At 39.6% G+C, this 19,668-nt stretch overlaps 1 protein-coding gene across 1 annotated transcript in view; it reads right to left on the bottom strand.

Annotated features, from left to right (window-relative positions):
* The window catches only part of SNCA (synuclein alpha), a 96,204-nt gene that overhangs the window by 55,870 nt on the left and 20,666 nt on the right, over positions 1-19,668 (bottom strand). The window contains exon 4 of the mRNA XM_030565448.1: positions 18,784-18,929. Within this exon, the coding sequence (XP_030421308.1) occupies positions 18,784-18,929 (146 nt within the window). The remainder of the gene's footprint in view (positions 1-18,783; positions 18,930-19,668) is intronic.

The following is a 19,668-nucleotide window of genomic DNA, read 5'->3' as shown; positions in this document are numbered from 1 at the left end:
AAAGGGCTTTAGAGGTGATCCCGGCAATTACAGACCAGTAAGTCTAACGTTGGTGCCGGACAAATTAGTCAAAACAATAGTTGAGAATAAAATTGTCAGACACGTAGAAAAACAAACTGTTGAGCAATAGTCAACATGGTTTCTGTAAAGGGAAATCGTGTCTTATTAATCTAATAAAGTTCTTTGAAGGAGTCAACAAACATGTGGGCAAGGGGGATCCAGTGGACATAGTGTACTTAGATTTCCAGAAAGCCTTTGACAAGGTCCCTCACCAAAGGCTCTTATATAAATTAAGCTATCATGGGATAAAAGGGAAGGTCCTTTCATGGATTGAAAACTGGTTAAAAGACAGGGAACAAAGGGTAGAAATTAATGGTAAATTCTCAGAATGGAGAGGGATAACTAGTGTTGTTCCCCAAGGGTAAGTCCTAGGACCAATCCTATTCCATTTATTCATAAATGATCTGGAGAAAGGGGTAAACAGTGAGGTGGCAAAGTTTGCAGATGATACTAAACTACTCAAGATAGTTAAGACCAAAGCAGATTGTGAAGAACTTCAGAAAGATCTCACAAAACTAAGTGATTGGGCAACAAAATGGCAAATGAAATTTAATGTGGATAAATGTAAAGTAATGCACATTGGAAAAAATAACCCCAACTATACATACAATATGATGGGGGCTAATTTAGCTACATGTCAGGAAAAAGATCTTGGCGTCATCATGGATAGTTCTCTGAAGATGTTCACGCAGTGCACAGAGGCAGTCAAAAAAGCAAACAGGATGTTAGGAATCATTAAAAAGGGGATAGAGAATAAGACTGAAAATATATTATTGCCCTTATATAAATCCATGTTACGCCCACATCTCAAATACTGTGTACAGATGTGGTCTCCTCACCTAAAAAAAGATATTCTAGCACTAGAAAAGGTTCAGAAAAGGGCAACTAAAATGATTAGGGATTTGGAGAGGGTCCCATACAAGGAAAGATTAAAGAGGCTAGGCCTCTTCAGCTTGGAAAAGAAGAGACTAACGGGGTATATGATAGAGGTATATAAAATCATGAGTAAAGGAAAAGTTATTTACTTATTCCCATAATACAAGAACTGGGGGTCACCAAATGAAATTAATAGGTAGCAGGTTTAAAACAAATAAAAGGAAGTTCTTCTTCACACAGCGCACAGTCAACTTGTGGAACTCCTTACCTGAGGAGGTTGTGAAGGCTGGGACTATAACAATATTTAAAAGGGAACTGGATAAATTCCTGGTGGCTAAGTCCATAAATGGCTATTAACCAGGAAGGGTAAAGAATGGTGTCCCTAGCCTCTGTTCACCAGAGGATGGAGATGGATGGCAGGAGAGAGATACCTTGGTCATTGCCTGTTAGCTTCACTCCCTCTGGGGCACCTGGCATTGGCCACTGTCAGTAGACAGATACTGGACTAGATGGACCTTTGGTCTGACCATGTATGGCCGTTCTTATGTTAGAAGAGCCCTCTTAATCTTATCTCCCTACATATCCAGTGAGGATTACTGATCCCCTACTCCCCTCATTCACATTCTACATGCTAACCTGCAAATCACCAAACACTGAACACAAACCTGACCCTCCTTTAAAAGTCCACTGAAGTCTTTGGTTCATTCCAGTTATCTTGCCTGTGTATGGATCACTCATCAATCTTGGGAACTATTGTTAAGCTAGGTTCAAAGAACACAGCAAATGGTATATCTGCAAACCTATTTATGTTTCCTCATCTGAGGTATCATCAAGAGTTTACCATTCAGTATGAATGCCTAACCAACAAAAACAGATCTATTTTCATTTTCACTCTCATTCCATTTTATTCCCATTACTACTCTAGAAACATTTTTGCCTCATATTTCTGAGCCTATGCAGCAGCAGAAATTTATAAGTTCCACCTGACCTTAATATAAAGCACGCATCTGAAATCAAGCCCTGAGAAAAGTCTGCCAAGAGAACTCCAGAAATATAAAAACCTTGTCTCATAGATTTATGCTGTGTAGGAGAGGGAAAGAAACATTGCTAAAAATGTCTCCTCTCTTGCCAATGCTTAGCCCATACCTGTCTAAAAAACATACACTAGTGAGTAAATGCTACGTAAATCAACAGGAAGAGCAATACCTCCACTATACCAGTTTAGATACAGAGTCATTACTTTGTCTGTTTCGATACATTTCCTCTCATTCTCCTTGCCATCAAAAAAGCCCTTTTCTGTGCTTGTAATAAACCAGTTAATATACTAACTTCAGAAGGCACCCTGAATGATCAATTGTTACATTTATATTCACAAATGAACCCATGTGACTTATTTGCAATAAAGTGAAGTTGCATAAATGCTGTGTAATCACCATTTAAAGAGTTCAGCTTTGATGTGACCAGCTGGCAGGATGAAACAAATGGCCAGGACTAGGAACTAAACTCCTTTTAGCAATCTTCCCTCAGTTCTTGTTGGTCTGATGTCCCTGTCACAGACACCAACATAACAATTGGCAGCTGGCTGTCAGATTTAACAGAAAGACCAAAAAGTGTAATGTGCACAGAATCTAAACTACCTTCTCACCCTGTAAATTGGTATTCCCGATCAGGTTTGAGAGGCTTACTGATGGGGTGAGGTGGGGATACTAGACAGACACTGGCCATGCTGTAGCTAAATATAGAGCCCTCTGGTCTCCAGAGTTGTCAATCCAGCACCTTTCACATGCACTAAATTCACTTAAGATAAATTTTTGAACATGTGGGGAAAAAATCCTCTTTCCTCAGTATAAGGAGCAGAGTGGAAGCCACTCATATTTACCTCCCTTCTCTAGTGACTTCCCCCTTGACCTGTTAGAATAACTCTCTCAAGGGATGGAAATTAATTCAGACTCCATGCTTGTTAATCTCTGACCCTTCCTTACAACAGACTTCTATACATGTATGCCCATCTGAGCTCTTCTAATAATGTCTTGAGAGTCTTGTAAAATGAAATACTGTCAACAGCGAAATCAGAAGCAACCAAACCACTAAAACTAATACTACTGGAGGGTAACGCTGCTTTAAAAAGAGACAGATTTATTCTACATCAATTATACAAATCACAAATTCAATAAGACTCAGGTTAAACAAGTATCTAACAAAAGAATTAATGTTTAAATGATGTACGCATGCATTAAATCCTGTAATGAATTATAAGATTTAATCCCACTGTATAATCAGTATCAGTTTAAATTATCATAATGTATGTTGAATTATGAAAATAAATTGGTATTTTACATTACACGTACACTCTCTATAGTATATACACTATGTATATGAACTACATAGATAGCAAATTAATTTGCTATCTGTAAAATCATGCTATATTATTTCTGTACCTAAGAAGATTGGAATACAGTCAGTGTGCTACAAGTTAAGCATTTCCCTTAAGTGCCTAGCTGAACTGCAGCCTTAATCGTTAACAATTTATAGTGTTTCAGCATTGTCCATGATAAATACTTCATTATAAATGTGATCAGAATGCTGGCAGCATCCACTCTCACTACAGCCACTTATACTTTCACATGGGTTCCAGCACTCTACCCCAAAGTACACATGAAATTAAGAAAACCTCTAATTCTTTAGACTTCTCCCTAATGGCCATAACTTAACCTAGCTCTGTCATGTTTTCCCTGTGTGCATTTTCTACTTTCAGTTGTAAAAGCACAGATTTCTTTAGCAACATCAAATTACCACTTGGATTGTTGATGATTCTCCCTTTGACTATTTTCCCCCTTCCCTCCAAGGGCAGATGATCCTTGCACTGCTAAAATACTCATCTAATCTACTCATTAGGAATAATTTATTTTTTCACCCCATGATTTCTACCTCATCTTACAACTATATACTCACACTGGCCAGGATTATTACCCATCTCATACACTCACCCAGGAGAATTAGTGTGCATACAACGTCCCCTCACTCACCTGCATGGGACACCTCCATTACAGATCACAGCTTAGAGAAGAAAGCAGCTTCTGCAGGTCCAGTACTCCCCCCATCATGGGCAGGTAGAAGGAGTGAGCAGGGAATGGGTGGAGCTTTGGTCTCTGCCCAATCCTTTCCACACAGTGGCCAACACAGCTGTGCTGCTGTAGAGGCACCCTTTAGCTGATAAAGATTACTCCCCTCCTGAAGCAAAGGAAGGGGAGGATTAGAGACCAAATTCACTCTAAGTCAATACCTGATCTGCTTCTGGTGGCAGCCCAACTTTGAGCTGCTTCTTAGGGCTAGGGGTTAATCCACCATTTTAGCACATTGATACTACAATATCTAAGGCTGTGGAGGGGGTTCTACATTAGCTGGGTCTGCTATATCAGCTCATTTGGGGCTCAGTCCTGACTATTCCAGCCCTGATCCAGCTAAGCACTTGAGCAGTTCTCTAAGTTAAGCACATCCTTACACATTTGGATCAGAGTTGGAGTGCTCAGACACTTTCAGGATCAAAGCCTAAAGAAAACAGCATTGCTGGTTTGGTTTCATTTGAAGTTTCTTACAGATATCCATTTTCAGTGAACTAATGACCCGTTTTGATAATTGCATCCAACTGCTCAAAAGGTAGCATTTTAGATTAGAGAGCCAAAAACATAAAAAGGTTTCAGATGTCTGTTCTCAGATGGTAAAATTTGATCTGTTTCATAGGATATCAGGGTTGGAAGGGACCTCAGGAGATCATCTAGTCCAACCCCTGCTCAAAGCAGAACCAATCCCCAACTAAATCATCCCAGCCAGGGCTTTATCAAGCCTGACCTTGAAAAACCTCTAAGGAAGGAGTTTCCACCACCTCCCTAGGTAACCCATTCCAGTTTGTGATGTAGTCTACTTACTTTCCCTCAATAATGACTTGTGATCCCTGGACATATTCTGGGAGCCTTTGACACAAACATTTTGTAAGAAATATTGGAGGGAAACCTCAACCTACCAGGTACCCTGCCACAAACCAGTTTACTCTTTTGTTTAGGTGTCAATTAAAGGCCCAGATATAATACAGCTGAAAGCACCGGACGCAGTTTGCAGAGATAGGTCAATGGTAGCCTTTTATACAGCTGACAGGGCACCAGAATTGCTTTGCTCTTCACCTGGATACCGCTGGCTTTCTATAACACAGCTGTAATCATTAAAAATGTAATGTAATTAAAACTGTAATCATTCTTATTCATGAATACAAAGATTTATTTAGATCTCTCATGAGATCTCTTTAATGTTTGAAACTGGCATGTTTTATAACAAACTATGTTTGTTTGAAGAGTTGTTATACAAATCCCTAAATAAACAAACTTCATTGTTCTCAAATCTATCCTAATAAATCAACTGTTAAAGTTCTCATTTTCCCCTGTTTAAATGTGTAGTGAATTTAATTCTCAGGAATGATGTTTGACAGATATTTCTGAAAGCGTGAATAATTCTGTTCATCCACACAACTACTTCCTCTTGATTCAATCATGAACTAGAGAAGCCAGCTGTATGAGTGAGAAAAGAATGTATTCTCAATATTCTCTTTGTCCCACTCAACCCGTGGCCTCTACTTAGACAGTCTCTAACTTTATGTTGCCATCATCACAGTGGAGTTGGAATAATTTTTATAGTGGGGGTTCTGAGAGCCATTGAACTAAACCCTAAACCCTGTTTATGATGGAAACCACTTCAAGCCATGGGGTACTGCAGCACCTCCCACACCCTTAGTTCCAGCACCTATCACCATGGTATCTAGGACCCCAATTCTCCATTGCATATCTAGGGAGATGGATGGACTCAGGCAAATGTTTCACTGCTTCTCTGAAATGGGACCTCAGTGCCCAGCAAAATTTTCATCACTTGCCAACAAAAAGTACTGATTTTTATTGTGTGGATATTTATCTACTAGGATCTGGACAATGAGCAACAACTAACTTTACATATCTTCAGAGGGTAAAACTTTTCAGTCATTACCAACCTGCATCCCATGTAAACTGCTGTCCTAGCAAGTGACGTGTGAATCAGAGTTAAATGTCAAATCTTAAGGGCACTTACTTTAATACACATTTTTGGTCCTGTGAGGTCAGCAAGATAGGCACAATATGTAAGAGGCAGGAGAAACTAAGGATGGTGCTACTGTAACTGATGAGGTTTGCAGGCTTGTAAACCTATCCCTAGCACTCAAGACAGACAATACTACTAGTAAGTTTGCCCAACCCCTGTAGGTTATAAACAATTATTTCCAATTAGAGGCTGTTCAAGAAGCCTTTGTGCAACAGTGGGAAGGGATAGCAATAGTTGGCATGAATATGAATTATCCCAGAATGAACTTGAACACATTCACCCTCTTAGCAAGCAGCATCCCCCTGCATATTTAATATAGGCTTTGCTACCATATTTAGATCAAGAAAAATACATTTGTGTGAGCTTTGCATGAGATCCCACACACAGGCACAGACAGATACATAGGAAAGAGTGGGACACTGAAAAAGAACTGGTGCCACATTAACTGAAAAGGTTTATATAACACACTCTAAGTATAACTAGAATTAGAGGAGACAAATGTATCAGCCTGTAATGTGCTGGGAGGAAATTAAGTTAACTGGAAAGGGTATCAAAGATTGAATGTACAGGAGGGAGGAGCAGAGGCCAGAGGAAAGAATGAGTGAGTGAAAAAAGCACAGGATGCAAAATAAAAAGTATGGAAACTCAAAAATTAAAATAAATCAATGGATCAAATGATAGTCAAACTCCAGAAAGGCAGGAGAGTACAGGGGGAAGTGGCTGATGTAAGAAGCTAGAAAGTGAGAGAATTAGACCAGAAGAAAAATAGTGATATCCACTTATTCAATATAAAGTATTTATATGGCCTCTCATTGTCAGAGCATCTGAGCACCTCACAATTTTCAATGTGTTTATCCTTACGTCATCTCTTTGAGATGAGCAGTGCTTATATCCCCATTTTACAGATGGGGAATCAAAGCAGAGAGACTAAGTGACTTCCCCAAGGCCACATAGAAATAATGTGGCTGAGCCAGGACTCCAACCCAGGATTCTCCTTGGACCAACCTTCCTTTCTGTTCTCTCCAGTCTTATACTTAAATTGTAAGATCTTTAAGGAAGCACTGACTTTTTGTTACATGTTTGTACAAAACCTAAAACAATGCATCTGAGACTCCTAGAATAGAGAAAACAGAATGAAGCCACTCAAGAGCCATTCCACCTATTTCCACTACAGACTGCTATAATACTTTATGGTCGGTGGTATCTAAGGCAGTAAATAGATCTAAAAACATCAGCATGTTATCCAGTATCATCCATCAGCAGGAGATGAACCAGTATAATCTATGCCATCACCATGCCAGACTCAGGTCCATTCCAAGATTAACAAAGTCAAAGTGAAGTCCAAGGCATATGGTTACTGTAGGAGTTATCTTGCCAAACCTTACTACTGATTATAAACAGCTATGGAAGATTACATTGGGGTCAATAACTGAATAGAATGGCCACATCAAGACGTGGCTTTCTGGACAGAGGCTAATCATGAGCCTTAAAACTATTGGTATCCTGCCCTCCTTAAGGAAAGCACTGACAATCTCCTCCATGAAGGGACCAATCCTTTCCCACTATCCTTCATCATCCAGGAAGGCTAAGGACAGATTGTGCCATAACCTCCCCCCAACCACCACCACCACTACCACTTCTGAACCTCCCTGAGCAATACCAGCTGAAACACAAGCAGAGAAGACCTAGCATTTGCCCTCTCCACGTGCTGTCTTGCCTCCCTGGATGGAAAAGCTTTTACAGGGACCTTGGTAAAACACTGTTGCCAGCAATATAGTATGTAGGGTGGGGACAGCCATCTAAAAGCAAAGAACTTTATTTGCATTTTAACCAACCTATCAAGTCATTTCTCAAAAGAAACTTGAATGGTATTTCTCATGTTTTCCTTCCAATGGGATTAGACGTCAGGATGTTTTTTTCCTGCTATCTCTGCTACCAGGATACAGAAAATTACATTTTGTCTTTTGAAATAATTTTAACAACCAACAAGATACCAGGTGTGGTATTTGGTAACTGAATAGAAAGCTAAAATGCCCCTGCTTTCTCCTTTCTTGGAGACTATGGACAACACCACCATCCTACCTGTCATTCAGGCCAGTAACCTGGGCGTCATCTTCAACTTGGACCTCTCTCTAGGCCCTCACATCCACGCTATAAGTGAATCTTGCTGACTTTTTCAGCATAACCTCTCTAGGCTAAAACTTGTCTCCAGACTTTCATCATCTCAATTACTGTTACATCCTTCTCTATGGCCTTAACAAATGCCATCTTGCCCCACCCGTATCCACTCAGAGTATAACTGCAAAGATCACCTCAGTGCCTGATTTTCTGACCACATCACACCTCCCTTTTCTATTGCATCAAACATAAGCTACTTGGTTTTGCTTTCAAAGACCTTTACAGTCGATTTCCTGCATGTCTATTATCTCTCATTCAGTACTGAAAGACTGATTCCTGCCTTTGACTGACCCATGATGCTGGCCTTGACTGCTCACTTGTTAAACAAGTACCATTCTGCTTTCTCCCATGCTGCTCCATAAAGCCACTTCACTGTTCTCCTTCAAACTCTCTTTGCCATGATTCCTGCAAAAATCTTGACAATCCTACCAAGCTGACCAATATTGTTGCCTTGAACTCCCCCATTTGTCTGTATCCATCTGTTGTTATTTAGATTGTAAGTAACAACAGGCAAAGAATGCCTTTTGTTCTGTGTTTGGTCAGTGCTTACCACAGTGGGTTCCTGGTCCATGACAAGAACTCCCAAGCCACAGTGATGATACTTGGGCTTAACTCTTCTATGCTTGACTCCTTGTGTCAGGAGTGCATGTCCTTACCAGGACCACTTGTATTGACTGTACTGTCAGTGTGGGGCACTGTGGGACAGCCCCTGAAAGACAGTAACAGTCGATATAAGCAATGCAGAGTCTACCCTGATAATGTGTTGACCTAACTACATCGACCTTGACTCTACACCACTCGTGGAGGTGGAGTTATTAAGTTGGCACAGCAGGGCAGACACATCAGCCGGAGTCAAATTCAAGTATAGACACTTCCATGGCTAGGTGGATGTAAGCTGTCTTGCGTGGACTTAACTATGTAGTGTAGACCAGACCTAACTTCTCCCATTTTACTCAGTGGGTGTTTCACCACTGGCTTCATTACAAGCAGAGTTAGGCCAATTTTGAGCACTTGAGAAAAATCCCACCTCATATTTTCTACTTCCATTTAGGAGATATCGAATTACTACTGAAATCAATGGGTATCACTACATTGACCTCAATGGACTTCGGAACAGGGCATAAATGAGTAATTTATATTCTATGTAGTGTTGAGGAGAACTACATTAGAGCCTCAGAGTTACTAACACCTCAGGAATGGAGGTTGTTCATAACTCTGAAATGTTTGTTACACTGAACAAAATGTCATGGTTCTTCTTTCAAAAATTTACAACTGAACATTAACTTAATACAGCTTTGAAGTTTACCATGCAGAAGAAAAATGCTGCTTTCCCTTTGTTTTATGTAGTTTACATTTAACACTGTACTGTACTGTATTTGCTTTTTTTTTGAGGAGTGAGGGGGTCCTCTGCCACTGCCTGATTGTGTACTTCCAGTTCCAAATGAGGTGTGTGGTTGACTAGTCAGTTTGTAATCCTGTATTTGTACCGCTGGGGTTCTATTGTAGTGCTAATATATACACAGGGATTTTGTTTTTGTTTTTTAAAATTCGACATTTCAAATTTTGAGGCAGTTTCCCTGAGATAATAACTTTACTATAGGTCAAATTTTGAGCCTAAACTACTTGACATTGTCAGCAAAAGTGAATGCATGGAAGAATTTGCTGGAATTTTCTATCCATTTTAAATTAGATTAAAATCATCCTGTGTACCTAGGTATTGTTTCTTCCAGCTACAGGAACACTAAGTAGTACATTTGAAGGATTACCCAAAAGCCCTAGTTCACATTATGGGATGATGAAATCTTTAAAGATAATGCATCACCCAATTTTTTAAAATGTGTGTTAACAGAAAGGAGAAAGAAAAAGGAAAACAAACATTCCATAAATGAAAAATTAAGCCCAAGCCATTTAAGGGATGTTGATACCTAATGCCCATTAGAATTGGAATTCAGCCCAAGTGTACAAATAATAAATGCATGGAACTCACTATGGTGCCTGTTGGCTTAATTCTTGTTAAAGTTATTCCTGTCTCATCAACATTAAAAGGAACATTCCACACATAAGACTCTATCGTGGTACTTTAACCACAACTTCATATTGGGCACAATGCCTCCCAGAGCTCCCCTGCACACAGGGGGAACAAAGATCCATGTGTAGAGTCATTTGGTCAAGGTGACCGCAAAAAGAGATGTAGGGACTGGTTAAAGTCAGCAGGTATATGGAAAAAGTTGGTTGACTATGAGAAGTAACAAAAATAGGCAGCTGAACTACAGTAGCTTTTATGTTGTGTTCTTCAGCTGGTCTAACTGTCCCACTTCACTGAACAGCCATGTGGAACGATGATTAAACTCTTCTGAAGAATCCAGAGAATGACGGCCATATTATATCAGGAGGAAAAATGGAAAGGGAACTCGCAAAATTCCTACTGTTTTTATGCTTTTGTATTCATTTTCATGTGCAGTATACACTAATAAGGGCTTTTAGTTTAACAACATTTCCTGTAGAAAAGAATTATTTAACATCGAAGTCAACAAAATCCTCACATAACAGATTTTTCTCCCAGTGAAAGCATGGTAATTACACTGATGAGCTATATCACCCAGCCCCACATACTGTATTTATAGACTCACAAGCACAATTCCTCCTGCCACTTCAGAGTCACTGTTGAAAGTGGAAAGCCTTTTTTGTTCTATAGTGGGATTTACAAGAGATCAGCTATAAAAAAAACCTAAAGATCTTAAGGAGAAGGCATGCAAGTCTATATAATTACACAATACGCTTTTCAGGGCAGGGACCATGTCTAAACATATGTTTATACTGTGCCTAGCATGAGTCTTGATCTTGAATAGGGTCTTTGGATGCAATCACAACAAAGATAATCACCACTACCTTTACTAGAGATAAAATGCACCCCAAGATTTGTTTATGAGCTGTAACAAAGCCGAATCCAGTTGAGTTAAAAACCACAACTTTAGTGTGTTCTCTCCATGGTACTCCTTTTTTAACTCCCCTTGATGCTAATGGGAGCTACATGCGGGGAGTACTGAAGCAAACAGACGCCCAAGGGATTTATTGGATGACTTTCTCTACACAGGGAAAGCATATTCTCTTACTATGAATATAATTATCTTATTTTCTCTATTTTTCTCCTTGATCATTATGAGATTAAGAGTTATTACCAAGCATGACTCATACAGTACACAGATGGGGGAACCAAACAAAAGTTGAAGCCAAACACGGAACTCAGAAACTCAGCATCTTGATTTCTCATTCTCACTTTACATTAGTAATATGTGTTATAGATTATATACACATGTCTGGTAATAGGCAATGATTATAAGCAACCTACTGACCTTGTTGGCTGTATAACCATCTATAGGAATTGATTAACCATTTATTAAAACATTTTCTAATAATTTTTTAACCCTTTAAAATTATTTATTAACTTAATATAAAGTGACACTTCTTATTCATAGATTCTAGGGTCAGAAGGGACCAATGTGGTCATCTAGTCCGACCCTCTGCACAAAGCAGGCCACAGAACCCTACCCATCCACTTCTACAACAAACCCCTAACCTATGCCTGAGTTATTGAAGTCTTCAAATTGTGGTTTGAAGACCTCAAGCTGCAGAGAATCTGCCAGCAAGTGACCCATGCCCCATGCTGCAGGGGAAGGCAAAAAACCTCCAGTGCCTCTGCCAATCTGTCCCAGAGGAAAATTCCTTCCCGACCCCAAATATGGCGATCAGCTAAACCCTGAGCATGTGGGCAAGACTCACCAGCCAGCACTCAGAAAAGGATTCTTTGCAGTAACTCAGATCCCATCCCATCCAACATCCCATCACCGACCACTGGGCATACTTATCTGGCAATAATCAAAGATCAATTGCCAAAACAAGGCTCTCCTGTCATACCATCCCTTCCATAAACTTATCAAGCTTAATCTTAAAGCCAGATATGTCTTTTGCCTCCACTACTCCCCTTAAAAGGCTGTTCCAGAACTTCACTCCTCTAATGGTTAGAAACCTTCGTCTAATTTCAAGTCTAAACTTCCTAGTGTCCAGTTTATACCCATTCGTTCTTGTATCTACACTGGTACTAAGCTTAAATAATTCATCTCCCTCTCTAATATTAATCCCTCTGATATATTTATAAAGAGCAAGCATATCCCCCCTCAGCCTTTTTTTGGCTAGGCTAAACAAGCCAAGCTCTTTGAGTCTCCTTTCATAAGGTAGGTTTTCCATTCCTCGGATCATCCTAGTAGCCCGTCTCTGAACCTGTTCCAGTTTGAGTTCATCCTTCTTAAACATGGGAGACCAGAACTGCACACAGTATTCCAGGTGGGGTTTCACCAGCGCCTTATATAACGGTACTAACACCTCCTTATCTTTGCTGGAAATACCTCGCCTGATGCATCCTAAAACCGCATTAGCTTTTTTAATGGCCATATCACATTGGCGGCTCATAGTCATCCTGTGATCTACCAATACCCCAAGGTCCTCCTCTGTTGCTTCCAACTGATGCATCCCCAATCTATATCTAAAGTTTTTATTATTAATCCCTAAGTGCATGACCTTGCACTTTTCACTATTAAATTTCATCCTATTACTATTATTCCAGTTTACAAGGTCATCCAGATCTTCCTGTATGATATCCCGGTCCTTCTCCGTGTTAGCAATACCTCCCAGCTTTGTGTCATCTGCAAACAGCACATTCCCGCTTTTTGTGCCAAGGTCAGTAATAAAAAGGTTAAATAAGATTGGTCCCGGAACCGATCCCTGAGGAACTCCACTAGTAACCTCCTTCCAGCCTGACAGTTCACCCTTCAGTACGACCCGTTGTAGTCTCCCCTTTAACCAGTTCCTTATCCACCTTTCAATTTTCATGTTGATCCCCATCTTTTCCAATTTAACTAATAATTCCCCATGTGGAACCGTGTCAAATGCCTTACTGAAATCGAGGTAAATTAGGTCTACCACATTTCCTTTATCTAAATAGTCTGTCACCTTCTCAAAGAAGGAGATCAGGTTGGTTTGGCACGATCTACCTTTAGTAAAACCATGTTGTACTTTGTCCCAATTACCATTGAACTCAATGTCCTTAACTACTTTCTCCTTCAAAATTTTTTCCAAGACCTTACATACTACAGATGACAAACTAACAGGCCTATAGTTACTCGGATCACTCTTTCTCCCTTTCTTAAAGATAGGAACTATGTTAGCAATTCTCCAGTCATAAGGTATGACCCCTGAGTTTACCGATTCATTAAAAATTTTTGCTAATGGGCTTGCAATTTCATGTGCCAGTTCCTTTAATATTCTTGGATGAAGATTGTCTGGGCCCTCTGATTTTGTCCCATTAAGCTGTTCAAGTATGGCTTCTACCTCAGATGTGGTAATGTCCACTTCCATATCCTCATTCCCGTTTGTCATCCTTCCATTACCCCTAAGCTCCCCATTAGCCTTATTAAAGACTGAGGCAAAGTACTTATTTAGATATTGGGCCATTCCTAGGTTATCCTTAACCTCCTTTCCATCCTCAGTTTGTAGTGGTCCCACTTCTTCTTTCTTTGTTTTCTTCTTATTTATATGGCTATAGAACCTTTTACTATTGGCTTTAATTCCCTTTGCAAGGTTCAACTCCACTTGGCTTTTAGCCTTTCTCACTTTATCCCTACATGTTCTGACCTCACTAAGATAGCTTTCCTTGCTAATCCCACCCTTCTTCCACGCCTTGTAGGCTTTCTGCTTTTTCTTAATCACTTCTCTGAGATGCTTGCTCATCCAGGTTGGTCTACAACTCCTGCCTATGGCTTTTTTCCCCTTTCTTGGGATGCAGGCTTCGGATAGTTTCTGCAGCTGCGATTTAAAGTAATTCCAGGCCTCTTCCGCATTTAGACCCACAAGTTCTTCAGTCCAATCCACTTCCCTAACTAATTTCCTTAATTCTTTAAAGTTAGCCCTTTTGAAATCAAAAACCCTAGTCCCAGATCTATTTTTGTTTATCCTTCCATCTAGTTTGAACTGAATTAGCTCATGATCACTCGAACCAAGGTTGTCCTCTACAACCATTTCTTCTATGAGGTCCTCACTGCTCACCAAAAACCAAATCTAAAATGGCATCCCCTCTTGTTAGTTCTTCAACTACTTGGTGAAGAAATCCATCTGCTATTACATCCAGAAAAATCTGAGCCCTACTATTCTTGCTAGCACTTGTCCTCCAGTCTATATCTGGGAAGTTAAAGTCTCCCATGATCACACATTTCCCATTAGTGTTTACTTCCTTAAAAACATTAAAGAGGTCTCTATCCATATCCAAATCAGATCCCGGCGGTCTGTAGCACACCCCAAGCACTATCTCAGAGGAGGCTCTAGTAGCTTTCTTTCCCAGTGTGATTTTTGCCCAGTCAGACTCTGTCTTGTCCATTCCATCACTTCTTATTTCTTTACAGTTAACTTCCTCATTGACGTACAATGCTACCCCACCACCTTTGCCTTTATTTCTATCTTTCCTAAACAGCACATAGCCTTCAATACCCGTACTCCAGTCATGACTACTATTCCACCATGTTTCTGTTATTCCTATAATATCCGGTTTCACTTCCTGCACCAGTAGCTCTAGTTCCTCCATTTTGTTCCCTAGGCTCCTCGCATTAGTGTATAGACATCTTAATTTTTGCCGTTTGGCTTCACTCACATTCTGTACCCTATTAGGCACAGACATTCTACCACCAACATCACCTGTTAGTCTGTTATCTACACTACCCTCTTGCTTTGCTATTCACAAGTAAATTCCTTTCAAATCATAAAACCTATAGGCAGCACTGAAACTGCCAATAAACAAATCAGCCCTGTCAACCATAGTTTGATTTGTCACTTAACCACTTCCCAGTCAAGGCTTGCCTGGGTATATAGTGTTGTTAGAATTTGAGCTGCAGTTCATGGTAACAGAAGCCTTCTGGTCTGGTCTCCAGTTAGAGCACTAACAGTACTTCTCACGTTCCCAGGCCAGGCAGAATGATACACAGCCAGTGTTTAACTTCTTCGAAGGAAGTATTATTAAAGATTAATATTAGCACCTTCAGATGGATGTAGCCCACACAGAAAGCATTTCCCCAAGCATCTGACCAGAGTTTCTATATCACAAGTAGTCTTGCAGCTACATATGAACACACATACATTCTGTTAAGCCTATGATTCCTCTTCCTAACAAGGAATTTGAAAGGAACAACTGAACTGCTGTTCACTCATGAGAATAATACCAGCGATAACTTATCCAGTGAAATGGCTAATCAATGATATAATCCTTCACAAGTGCTACTGTAAATCTTGTGGGAATCAAGTCCAAACCATTCAAATAAGAGGGACTTGGTAATGCAGAGATATTTCATTTCTATCCTGCTTTATACTTCAAGATTATCAAATAAAACCCCCTTCCTAACCTCAAAGAGCAGTCACATGAAATGGGTATTAGTGTCTATTGGTTTTAGTCCTGCAGCCAGGTATTTATAGAGAGCTGATCACATCCGTCTCATGGGCCCTGATCCTGCAATTGAAAGTGTGAGGGCAGAGTGCCATGCTCACATGGGGTCCCTCTGAGCCTCTATCGGTTTGCTCACATGTTGTCATCTGCAGAATCCATGCCTAAGCGCTTAGGCAACATGAACTGGGAGACACAATTTATCACAAAGTTGGAAGCAAACTCAGAAGGTGACACCACACTAGCAAACATCCTGGATTCAAGCGTGCAAAGGAACCCCAGCTCATTACTCTCTTTATGGTTTAATTTCTAGCTTTACAAAATGAGGACTGTTGTGAGAGCAATAAGCAAGCTCAGACCTTGCACACAGGGACATTAGATCATTTGTTTTGTAACATCCCTGATTATCAGTCATCCATGAGGAGAGAAGCTTGGAACACAAAGGCACAGACTTCTAACAATTGAGCTAAAGGAGTTAGGTCACCAGTAAGAGTAGAAGGTTCTTATTCGCTATGGACTGGGCACCAAACAGGGGTTATAACCCACTAACTGGCACAGGACATATATATATACTACTTAAAATCACATCCAAATGTCCATTGTACACTCCAATTTCATATGCTCAGACACGTCCTATTTGAAAAATACTCAGTTTTCACCAAAATGTTCCATTCTTGGCCTCAGCCAAAATGTAAATTTACCTCGCAAATTTGAGCAAAATCTATTCACTCATTTTTTTTGCATTAGAACAGGAGAAGCCCCCACCCTACATTGCTATAAAAAGATTTTAAACATCTGAACTTTGTAACTTGCTACGTTCTAGATGGCTGCTCCTCTTCTGCGAAAACAATAAGGCAGAAATTCTCAAAGCTGCCTAAGAGATTTGAACGCTAATGGGATGGGTGACCAAAGAGACCCAGAGGGCTTTAACAACCTCAGCCTAAATAAATAAGAATGGATAAATAATGACAGTGTAAGAAATAGAAAAATTGGTTTCCACATCCAAAGTACAAAATCTCAGTTACACTTAGAATGTATTATGCTATTTATAAGATTGTGGAATAATATAAATATACACTACAGATGTTCTTTGCTTCTATGGATAGGATTTTATTCTGTTATTGCTAATGAGTTTCATAGCTATGTAAGTTTTTCACTATGCAAAGTGGGATTAGACAGTAAAACCAGTACAGAGTAGTGCTTTTCTTAAAAAAAATACAAGGAAGAAATATAAATGTAGATTCATGTGATGTTAAAGTTATAATTTTAAAAGTCAGGAATCACAAACATTAGGAGTGGCTAAGAGTGAAAGGGTAATCATATACTGTAGTAAAATTGATGCCTATGACACTGCATAGAATGCTTCCAAGTTCCAAGAGTTACCTAACAGCAAAGAATCCAATTCTCTCTGTAAAGCCACTGAAGAGATACAACAAAATTTCGCAGAAAATAAGGGTGTGGGCTCCATAACTTTTCACTCATCTCATTCCCCTGACAGTTCATTACGTATTTTATTTTCTAAATGCTACACAACAGGTTGTAGAAAGCACTGGGACACATTAAGGCAGCATTTTCTTTACATGTGAATTTAAAAAGATTAAAAATAAAACATGAAAATTGCTTGAAAAAAATAACAAAACCATTGATGTGATGTTTTTAGACCAACCTACTCCTATGCAACAAATGCCCACTCACAGTGTAATTCTTCTTTTTCTAAAACAATAAGGAGATTTCATTAAAGTGCATTTCAGTCTGTCTTAAAACAGATAGTGAGGATATAGAAGAGCTACTGGAAAGAATTCAATTTTAACAGCTTATCTTGCTATTAAATGGGAAAAAAATTACACAGCAATTTATTCAGTCTAAGTGCAGTGTAACACCCTACATTTAAAATCCATTCTTTTGCAAATGCTTTTTTCTTTACATTCTCCTATTTTTCTATCACTTTAAAAATATTTGTGCATAATACATGAGTTGTTTTACTTCTGTCTTTTGGTTGTTTTTGTCCCAAGAGATCAATATACACAATGATCATCATTAAGAAGTCATCGTCTACCAACAGTTACCACAATTTTATATCTGAGACCATACTTCTTCTCTGGTGTAAGTACAGAAATATAATGACACTGAATCAGATACCAAAATATGGGAACTCGTGGCATAGGACAACTGATAATGGCAGCCTCTGGGCTGAAACAAAAATAACTGCAATTATTTTTACACAACACCCTAGAAAAGAATCTGACCTGCAGAGGTCAGAGAAGTTCAGAGGCAGCTTTGAGTTCATCTTATTATAGGTACAGAGGTAGCAGTCTGCTGCAAAGTTTAGGTTTGGATCAAAATTTTCTTAACATTTGAGCATGCCAATGTAATTAACAGGTGAGCGTATGTTACACCGCTCCTTCTGTGCTCAATCCACAGAGGATATGAGTTGGCCCTTGAACTCAAGTTGTAGTAGCTTATGCAATGTTTCTCAAACTTTTGTACTGGTGACCCCTTTCACATAGCAAGCCTCTGAGTGCGACCCCCCCCTTATAAATTAAAAGGACTTTTTTATATATTTAACACTATTATAAATGCTTGAGGCAAAGCGGGGTTTGGGATGGAGGCTGACATCTCACAACCCCCTCAGGGGTCCCGACCCCAGTTTAAGACCCCCTGAGTTTATGCTTTTAGTTCTGGAGTTCACTTATTCAATCCCCAAAGTGACAGCCATGATATACAGTTCCAGCATTCTAGTTTGACCCATCAGAAGGCATTCGGGATCATCCTTAATGTACACTTAAATGTTTTGTAGGCTGAGATTTTCACAGGAACCAGAAAGGAGCTACCAGCTCAACTCCCATTGAAGCTCCTAACTTCCTCAAGCCCTTTGCTTCTTCATTTCTCATTCATGTAGCAGTGTAAACCTCACTACATAAATACGCTTCACCAGATCAAGAGACAGAAGTACATGCCTGCTCCAGCTATCACCACCACCCAGGTCCTTTACATTGGTGGATTCACAGAGGTCCCATTGATTTGGTCACTTCCTCACCTTCAAAAATAAACATCTGGTGACTAACACAAACCTGTTTGGCCAACTGATCCTTCTTGACTAAGCCAGTGGCTGCAGCAATATTGCCTGCTCCTTCTACCGTCTTCTGCGCTACTGCCGTCACTCCCGTCACCACAGCTCCCCCGACATTAGACACTTGTTCTTTGGTTTTCTCAGCCACTGTAGAAAAGCAAGAGATTAACAATACATTACAGTTCTGGGAGACGAAGGTTAGTCAGGGAATGAGAGGATAAAGTGGTTTATTAATACAGAAGCCGACAGTGCAGCATCCATGGATAGACAGTGAGACCATTACAATTTCTGTACATCCCAAGTGAATCATAAGCAATGAAACATCATTATTCGATCATACAAATAGTGGTAGCACAAGTAGAATTAAGGATCTATTCATGGCGCAACTCTTGTTTCTTGGTAAGGCTTTACTGACCACATTCATTCAGTTATCAGGTTATACTGTGCGGGACAGAGGTTATTTATTATGCCCTTTATTATGCCCATCTACATTTCATAACATTTACGTTCAATGCAATGCAAAAAACACATTTTGATTAGTTCACAGAACCTACTGACTGTATGTTACTGCTAATCACAAACAATTCAGTGAACTAGTCAAATTCCAGTTATTAATTTCTCAGGATTTTTAAAAAATATTTTCTTAATAAACAGGAGCAATTGTTTCTCAGCCTGTAAGTAACATTCTGAAGACCTCATTCTCAGACAAAGGGTTATATGTATCTTTACTCCAATGTGGGGTTTTAAGCCCAGGTCACACAAAAAAATAAATACAAACCAAACCAAAGCTATCAGAGCAAACTAAACTACTGGCCAGACCCATGGCTCTAGAGAGATGGCAAGATAATTACCCTACATACACATCAATAGTTCTCCATTCTGTCCT

The sequence above is a fragment of the Gopherus evgoodei genome, chromosome 5 (genome assembly GCF_007399415.2).
Source record: "Gopherus evgoodei ecotype Sinaloan lineage chromosome 5, rGopEvg1_v1.p, whole genome shotgun sequence".
NCBI lineage: Eukaryota > Metazoa > Chordata > Testudines > Testudinidae > Gopherus > Gopherus evgoodei.
Note: the sequence above shows the minus strand (reverse complement) of the source record. Positions and strands in the feature narration are given on the sequence as shown.